The 9,984-nt window shown below is 34.1% G+C and overlaps 1 protein-coding gene across 1 annotated transcript; it reads right to left on the bottom strand.

Annotated features, from left to right (window-relative positions):
• Nucleotides 1–3,724: 3,724 nt before the first annotated feature.
• Nucleotides 3,725–9,631, bottom strand: LOC139857940 (probable aquaporin NIP5-1). The gene is made up of 4 exons (XM_071846788.1): nt 8,930–9,631; nt 5,301–5,720; nt 4,296–4,357; nt 3,725–4,213 (listed from the first exon to the last, which is right to left on the bottom strand). The coding sequence occupies exons 1-4, from the start codon at nt 9,149–9,151 to the stop codon at nt 4,018–4,020; spliced, it is 900 nt and encodes a 299-aa protein (XP_071702889.1). The 5' UTR covers nt 9,152–9,631; the 3' UTR covers nt 3,725–4,017.
• Nucleotides 9,632–9,984: the final 353 nt, after the last annotated feature.

The following is a 9,984-nucleotide window of genomic DNA, read 5'->3' as shown; positions in this document are numbered from 1 at the left end:
GTTGGGTGTAAGTGGGTCTATAAGACAAAACTAGACCAAAAAGGAAACATTGAACGATATAAAGCATGACTAGTTGCTAAAGGCTACACTCAAAAGGAAGGAATAGATTATAATGAAACTTTTTCTCCTGTTTCGAGAAAAGAATCATTAAGGATCGTTATGGCTTTAGTAGTTCATTATGATTTGGAATTGCATCAAATGGATGTTAAAACTGCATTCCTAAATGGTAACTTGCATGAAGATGTCTATATGACACAACCCGAAGGTTTTAATGTTCAAGGCAAGGAACACATGGTTTGCAAATTGAAAAAATCCATATATGGATTAAAGCAAGCTTCTCGACAATGGTATCTGAAATTTCATGAAGTTATTGATAAGTTTCAGTTCAAGAAAAATGCAGTGGATCAATGTATATACCTTAAGATCAGTGGGAGCAAATTTGCTATCCTAGTATTATACGTTGATGATATTCTTTTGGCATGTAATGATAAAGATATGTTGTATGAGACCAAAAAATTCCTTTCAAGCAATTTTGACATGAAGGATCTCAAGGAAGCCTCTTACGTAATTGGCATCGAAATACATCAAGATAGGTCTCGTGGCATTTTGGGTTTGTCACAAAAGGCTTATATTGAAAAGGTCCTTAAGAAATACAAAATGCATAATTGCTCACCATTAGTTGCCTCTGTTGTTAAGGGTGATCGTTTTGGCTCATTTCAATGTCCTAAAAATGAGTTGGAACGCGAAGAGATGAGACTTATACCGTATGCTTTGGTTGTTGGAAGTCTTGTGTATGCTCAAGTTTGTACGCATCCCGATATCGCATACATAACGGGCATGCTTGGACGATATCAATCCAATCCAGGAATGGATCATTGGAAAGAAACCAAAATTTTTTTGCGATATCTTCAAGGAACTAAGGATTTAATGTTGACTTATCGAAGAACGGATAACCTTGAAGTCATGGGTTACTCGGACTCCGATTTTACCAAATGTAAAGACGATAAGAAATCCACTTCAGGGTACATTTTTATGCTTTCAAGGGGTCCTATTTCATGGAAGAGTCATAAGCAAGAATTAACCACCACTTCTACCATGATGGCTGAGTATGTTGCATGCCATCACGCTACTAGTCATGCTATTTTGCTCAAGAACTTAATTTCTGGACTCAAGGTGGTTGACTCCATATCACGACCCATTAGACTTTATTTTGACAATAGTGCTGCTGTTAGCTACTCAAATAGCACTAGTTCTATTGAAGCTGGTTTGTATCTCGACACTAAGTACTTATACGTTCGAGAAATAGTTGAAGAAAAGAGCATTGCCATTGAGTACGTACGCACTAATGACATGTTGGCTGATCCACTTACTAAAGGTTTACCTCCCAAGCTCTTTCTAGAGCATGTTGCCGGCATGGGATTATGTAATAACCTAGTTTAAGGATTACGTTCTTTTATATTATGTTTTATCCACATTATGTTGAAGTTTGTTATTCTCAATTTTGTGCACATTATGAGATATCATTAACAAACGATTATTAATGGATCATTATTATGAATGGTTTATGTTTGGTTACCACTTATGTTCTAATCACCATTCGAATTCATTATGGATTATGAGAATTATGAATTATGTGAATGACTAACTGTATAATTGATAGGGGTCCTGTATCGAAAAATGATACATGTGACTATATTGATTTGCGTTATTAAATTCTACCTAATGACGATTAATTATTAAATCAATTAATTGGCAAAATTTATACAAAACATTAATAGGTATACGGCCAAGTGGGAGAATGTTAGACTTATTTATTACTCCTACATTAATGTGTCCTAACCTATTAATAATAAGTCACCATCTTATTGATATGGTGAGATCACAAGATATGATTATTAATAACAAGTCACCATCTTATTGATATGGTGAGATTACAAGACTCATGACATGTTGTCTTTTATGATCATACTTAAATACCATAATGAATGCACTTAACTAATCTTGATGGAAGATATTAAGTTGCATACTCTTTAATATTTGGAGTTGATCCCTCCTTGACCTCTCCTATAAATAGAGGCTCATTCTCCACCTCTATGTAACACACAACAACACATTACAATTACCCTAAGTCCATCACTAAAGGAGAGGATCAAGTAAAAGATCAAACATTATAGTTGTATTCTTATGACTTCATCTTTCCATTCAAGTAAGCCTTACATTTTCATGTCATAATCTTTATTTATTGAATTACATGATGAAATATTATGTTATGTATAACAGTAAAGTGATTATCACTGCAACAAATTGTATGTTTTTCTTTAAAAAAATGGACTATGAATTACGATTAAGTTGAGCAGTAAAAAAGTGTGCAAGTTTAAAGTGCTGATAGATTGTGTAAAACCTCTTGAATGGGTTATTAAGTGTGTAAAGAGCATCTGTGCTTATATGGACAAAGTATACTAAATTAATCCATATTTGTTTAGTTTTAAGTATCGTTAAAGCATAATTAGTGCGTGCAGGAACCTTTTGAATGGGAAGAACGGGTCTACAATCCGTACGATTATTCAACTAAAATACTAATTAATAGTCAGCTTAGGAACCAAATTGAATGATTATAATACTAAAGTCTTAATAATTTAATTGGTGATTGTTTATTGTTTATTTATCGGATCATATAAATTATGACTAGCAATTTTTACGTAATAAAAAAGGCACCTTTCTTCCAGAATGAAACATCAGCTATCAATTGTGGCATGTAACAACTTGAGTGCAATATCTTATATATATTCCACACTACTAAGTCATGTATTGATACTTACTTTCATTTTTCCATAAAAAGGCATTTGATGCCGACGTTTTAACGATATATATAGCGCAAGTTGAAGAAACACTGCTGCTGATATTACACTAAGTAGTGCCTGCTGGCTGCTATTTAATTTTCCCACATAATAATTTACATGTGGTACATGCATATAGCCCTGAAACTTCAAGTCAAACTTGATAGAAAAAAAGAAAAGAAAAAAAAACCATTTTGGTTACATTTTCAAAGGTTGTTTCAATATAACTTGAGGAGCAATTAAGCTTAGTATTCAGTTAACATCTAATAATTTTTTGAATTATACTTATATATATATATTATGTATGCCTTTGAAAAAAAAGAAAACTTATATATTATGTATGAATATAAATATATACCAATTATTAATCTGCATATGATTGATCATAAAGTAGAATCTATGTATTAAAATAACAAGTTATTAAACCAGAACTGATGCTTAGACCATAAAATGGTTCAGGACTATATGGTGAATCAATTCTGCATTATTTTACACACTTGTGCATGACCGAAGCTTCGTAAACAGGAACGCATCAGACAACTGAAAACAGAGAATGGCATGATCCCATTATGTCATTTTGTTGTTCTTATTATAAAAATTTGATATTTTGTATTTGGTATTGTTATATAAAACGCCAGTGATATTTTCACTCATGATGTTGATAAATCCACTACTTATTATGCCTTAAGTGATTGTACAGTTACAAGTACTTGTTAGCATGAGGCTATATAAAATAGGTCCATTGTTGTTTGTTATTGTTATATAAAATAAAATAGGTCATTGTACAGTTTCTATATATAATCTTGAATCATTTGAATCATAAAATCTTTAACATCAAGCAGTAAAGCGACACGGTTAGTAGAAAGATCACACAATTTACATATATGACCGCTTTAAATATACATGATACATTATACATGTCCGTGAATCAACTTATTACAATAATCAATTAACATAAAAGCAAACAAACCATAAAATACAATCGCGATATATATGATATACCAAAACATACAGACAAATTTGCAGGAAGTCAGGTAACCGTTTCAAGCAAATGCACACTCGCACGGGGATTAAATCACATCCCGTTTTATTATCACACAAAAGTAAAATAGATGACAGTAGTTATGTATTCTGTACATACTCTGCATAGTGCATTACCAATTAGCCTAATTGGCAGCTTTTAACGACAGAAGCTACGGGCTGAACGTGGGACCTCTCCTTCACCGGCTTGTAGTTTGACCAACGTGTAGACCCCGGCTCCAGCTAGGGCTCCAAGGGTAGGTGCCAACATGTATACCCATATTAATGTGTAGTTCCCGGCTGCAACGGCTGGACCTAGTGTACGAACCGGGTTCATTGAACCACCACTTGATTTCCTATCATACGAATACAGAAACAGTTTTAGCATTTTTAAATATGTAATGTAACGGTGTTAAAGAAAGACGTTAGGTTACTCACCCTGCAACAAGAATGTTGAGCATAACGGTAGCTCCTACTGCAATACCTGCTAATTCTCCAACCTGAAGTTTAATATACACCAATGAAATATACAAGAAGGTTTATCATACAAGAAAGCAAGGTTTTAAAAGTCGTGAGTCGGAGAAGATTCCATCGGGTCCGTGGAGGGACGAGTTGGTCGAGTAGAGGACGAGTCCAGCGTTGACCAACATTGACTTTTAGTAATAAATAAATTATTACACATAAGCTTTTTGTCTACATCTTACCTCCCCATACCCCACTTATGTGGGATTGGGTTTTGTTATTGTTGTTGTTGTTGTATTACACATAAGCTTTATCATTCGTAAATATTTAATCATAGATATATGACAAAATATAATTGAATTTTTGTACCTAACTTTGACTTTGACGGACTCAAACCCATCTCGGCCCGATTTCGACCGACTTTGACTGACTTTTTTGCGTTGACCGACTTTTTTGTGTTGAGCGACTTTTAAGGCGTTTTTGAGCAAGTCGGGACGGGCTAGTCCCCAAACCGACGTGTCGGCTGACTCGACCGACTTTTACAGGAGTGATGAACATTGAAAAGGTCAAGAAAGTCAATGTTGTAAAAGTCGTGAGTAGGGGAAGAGTTGGTCAGGACCTCGGAGGAACGAGTCGGGCGTTGACCAAAGTTGACTTTCAGAAATAAGTGAATTAAGCATATATATATATATATATATATATATATATATATATATATATTACACATTAATATATTGAACATAAAACATAAATATTTCAACATAGATATATTGGCACAAAAATTTAAAAAGATTATTTTTTTTACCAAACTTTGACTTTGACCGCAGCCCGACTACAACCGACTTTGACCCGACTTTTAGCGTTGACCGACTTGTAAGACGTTTTTGAGTGAGTTAGGATGGGCTAGACCCTCAACTGACGCATCAGCCAACTTTTACAACAGTAAAGAAAGTTCAAGCATAAATGGAAAGTGAAACGTACCGCACGAGTATCAGTAGCAACAGCTGTAACAACAAACAGGAGGTTAAACGTAATGAGGAACTCAAGAGCAAAAACTTGGCCCGTACTAACAGTAGGAAGAGTGACACCACCAGACATAAACGGGTGAAACACGCCTTTAAGAGCAAACGAAGTACAAATGGAAGCCGATACTTGTGCTAAGATATATGCAGGGACTTGGGCCCACGGAAAATGACGTAGTGCTGCAAATGCAATTGTGAGAGATGGGTTCAAATGGGCACCTGAGATATGACCCGTTGATAGTATAATTATCATAACTGCTAGTCCTGCACATGCTGCGTTACCGATTAGTGTCTCTGAATTTGAGTACTTTTCGTCCACGATTGGTCCTGCTGTTGCTGCGAATATCAAGATAAACGTGCCTACAAATTCTGCTCCCAACTGTATATGCCAAATGAATTCTTGTTCATTATATTATAGCTAAACTAATCAGCACTAAATTAGCTCTAACTAGGGGTGTGTGGTCCCGTTTTAAAATAAACAAACGAAATTAAAAAAAAAAAATAGAAAATTGTAGAAAGTGCAAAATCACTAAAATACACCTGCGTATCAACTGTGAACAAAACTGTTTACAGGGGCATTATAGTAATTATTCATGGTACACAATTAGGATAGCGAGTAATTTTGGTAATTTGGTTTAGGTCTTGTAGAATGGAGCAGCTCATAGAGTCACATCCATTCATTTTAGATGGGTAGGGTTTATTATTTTTTTTTTTTTACCAACGAAGCTTCGCTTCAACGGTATCCCAACACCTTGTGTGTTGGGGCAAGGGTTAGGGCATGGGTGCGAGCTTCGCTCGGTTCATCCTATTAATCAATTTGTCTGAAATATGGAGCTCCAGATTGACCTAGGGTGGTTTAAGGATCGGGTTCCTGCAATGCAATTCGGGTTTCCTTCCGAAAGTGCGTGCGTGCGTGCGTGGCAAATGAGTTCGATGTCGACTGGTGTCTATAAAAATTAAAAAGGTTTTTTCTCTTTTCTCTCCAAAAGAAAATGAAACTATGTCATAAATTATTTATTATTATTATTTTTTTTTTTTTTTTAGAACGGCAAGTTAGTTTTCATCGCACGGTTAGTGGTTAGATCGCATCACACGTTCCAGGAGGAAACCGCCACCATCCAAACGGGCAGGTGGGAAAAACCCCCTGGTGAGACTCGAACCCGGGTCTCCTCGAAACCATGCAAGCATGGTTACCAATGAGGCAAAGCCCCATTGGCATGTCATAAATTATTAATAATTAATTTTGATGGTCAACACTAAACAGTTATATATCATAGTCAATAAGAAAATAGATGGCTGTCCACGTAAATCACAAAATAATTTCTAACTAAACAATGCACAAAGATTTAATAATACCACTTAATTGTAATTTTATTTTATTTAGACACACTTCTAATAATGCACTTACGTGAAAATACATAACTAATGGTAGGAAAAGAAATCTGATCAAAATTTTTGAAAGTGAACATTCTTTTTGTTACAAACTAAAATAAAAAGTTGATTTTGGAACAAGAAGTAGATGGATCTTTTAGGGGACACGGAGCTAGGCCTGGGGTCCTCAAATTTCTGGACTATATTTCAAGCATAAAAAAAACACATGAATGAAAAGATTAGTTGTAAGATAATGGTTTGGACCTCCAATAAAGCAAATTATACCGTTGATCCTCGTGGTTTACATCAAATTATAAGATTAGTCATTTTCTTTTTGTAATTACATTAATAGTCCCTCACGTTAAAAAGTTCCCTTAATTAATATCATGGGCTAGGCACACGAAAGTTAAAAAGATCCGTTAAATAATATAAACTATTATTCATTTGAGTGGTTAACCAAAAAGTGCTAGATTTGAGGACCCTAAATATATTGAGAAACTCTAAATTGAAGAAGATGACTTGAGGTGAAATAAGAAAGATGAAAATGTTGGATGTCAAACTCCTTCAACAATATAACAATATGGATGTAAATGTAGGCTCAAAACAAAATTACCCTACTACCTTCATGTGCCTGGCACATGATATTATATAACGGATTTCTTTAACTTTTATTAACTAAAAGGACTAGCGCTTTACATTATATATAATGTGAGAGACTATTGATGTATTTTAAAAAAAAGGACTACCGGTATAATTTGGTGTAAATCACATGGACCAACGGTATAATTTACTCTATTTTTTTTACCCCTCCGGCCCTCGGCCCGATGTTGGAGGTCTAGAAGGCTACTCACAATCCTAACTTTTCTTACTCATTAAATGGGTTGTAAGGCATTGATTGCGTTAGGATTTTGCATTGTGTTCCAGGTTAATAAGGAAGCAACGAGCATTTCCAGATATATTACGCAAAAGAACCGGCATAATCCGCCTAATCGATTGGAGTTAGGTGTTTGTCTTAATTTGTGGTGTAGGTGTTCGATGGTCTGATTCATCGAGATTGTGGCTTATTGATTGTTCGGGCAAAAGTTGCTCTACCGTTTACATCTTGTTCACATTTATGCCATCAATTGAAGCTAGTTGTTTGGTTTACTTAAAGATGAGGGTGTAAAATTGTGTTATTTATTTTAAGCTTCATATAATTTCAATGTGGTTAGGTTCTGATTCAAAATGTTGTATTTTAATTCACATCTTGCAACCATCACATGTACCTCTCAATGGATCTTTTGATCTTAATTTCTGTGTTTTTCTTTTTCCAAAAATAAAATAAAAAATACAATGATTTTTTATTCAAACCATATAGTGTATCCTAAGAAAGGAAATCTTCTACTACATGTGACAAAAACTGTTGTAAGTTTAGGGAAATGGAAATATGGAAGTAGTCTAATAGTCAAATATGAAATTTTAAAGAAGTCTAAATCAGTAGTCTACAGGGGGTTCAATATTCAGTTTTAAAAATGTTCAATGTGAAAAACAAGCTTAAAAAAAAAAAATTCACCAAATTTGATTTTGATTTCGGTTTTGGTCTGGTTTACAAATTTAAATTCGATTTTTAGTTTTCTTAATTATGTTAAAATTGATGGGAGTTGATTCTCACACACCACTTTTTGATTTATGTACACTTAATTACTTATTTTACCCTTAATTATACATACAATTATAATATAAGTTCAACTTTCTAAGGGCATAACTGTGATTTTGTGAGACAAAAATGTATATGGATCAAAAAGTGGTGTGTGAGAATCACCTCCCAAAATTGAAAACCGAATTCACCTAATAATTTTTTAAATTATTATTAAAATAAATAGATATATTGCAAACCAATTTCAAAAGCAAAAGTGGAATTCAAAATCGATTTTACTGATTATACATGTTAAATTATGCTTTTTTCTTTTGTTTTGCGGTTTTAACCGAAACCGAATCAATTCGAATTCCACTTTAAATTTATACATGGTTTTCCATTCAATTTTCGGTTTTACTCTGTCAAAACCGAATAAATCGTGGAGCCCGGAAATCCGACCAATGACCACTCCCAAAACCAAACAAATTGAGGAACCGGGAAACCGAACTAATGATCACCTTTACCTTTTTGGGTGTTCATCTTAACTAAAACGAACATGAGAGGGGCCGAAATTGACAAATGATGAAAGTAGAGGGGGTTACCTTTCGAGTAAGAGAGATGTCATTGGGTGAAGGGAAATCAGTGAAACAGGAGTGTGGTGAACCCCATGAAGGTGCATCAACCGGAAAACACTTGCAACGTGGCATTGACTTTCGATCATATGACATTGAGTCAACTCTCAATGAAGTGAACAACGGCGCTCCCGGCGTTCCTGGTGTCGCCGGAGCTGATACCGGCGGCGTTGGCCCATCCCCACTTTCCATTTCTAATTTTTTTTTTTATTTTTTTTATTTTTTTTATTTTTTAAAATATATGATATAGGATTTAGCAATAACTAAAGAAAAAGACTTTACATAATTTGTATATTTTTATAAATATAACGTTACACAATAGGATGAATTCGATCCAGATTGAATCTAACCTTAGATCTTTCTTTTCTTTTTTGTTTTATTTTTTGTTTTTGTTTTGATTTTTGAAAAAAGATGATTAGTTTAAAGTTACATACTGGGTAGGTTTTTATAAATTTTGAGTTAAGGAAGATGGATTTTAAGAATAGCCAGACTGAACAACTTAAGTAGATAAAGATATACAGATACAGTAATAAAAATACAATCTTTTTTAGTTTTTGTTTTTGGGAAATTAAGGAAGAAAACTTGGAATAATCAAGAAAACAGAGTTACATGCTTACAAAGATTTTTATAAAAGTAGGATCAAGGAAGAGCAATAAGAAACAAGTGATCCAGATTTAAGATAAAGGTTGTGTTTATATAGTGAAAATGGTCTTAAAAAGAGAGGTTTAAAAATAAACAAAAAGCTGCAAAATGGAACCTGCTACCACTCTTGATGATTTTGGAATGAAGAAGAAATGAGGTGTTGAATGAAGTGAATGTAAATACGTAGTACTCCCTCCCTCCCATTTAAAGTGTCCACATTACTATTTTGGAACGTCCCATTTGAAGTGTCCACTTTGATTTTTGACCAATCAGAAGAGGTTATTGTGGAGAGAGAAAGTTGAGGTTATTGTGGAGAGAGAAAGTTTCTGATTGGTGGAGAATGGAGTTAGTGGAATTTCCTAAAACTGTGTGTAAAAAGTAAG

The sequence above is a fragment of the Rutidosis leptorrhynchoides genome, chromosome 7 (assembly GCF_046630445.1).
Source record: "Rutidosis leptorrhynchoides isolate AG116_Rl617_1_P2 chromosome 7, CSIRO_AGI_Rlap_v1, whole genome shotgun sequence".
In the NCBI taxonomy this organism is placed as follows: domain Eukaryota; kingdom Viridiplantae; phylum Streptophyta; class Magnoliopsida; order Asterales; family Asteraceae; genus Rutidosis; species Rutidosis leptorrhynchoides.
Note: the sequence above shows the minus strand (reverse complement) of the source record. Positions and strands in the feature narration are given on the sequence as shown.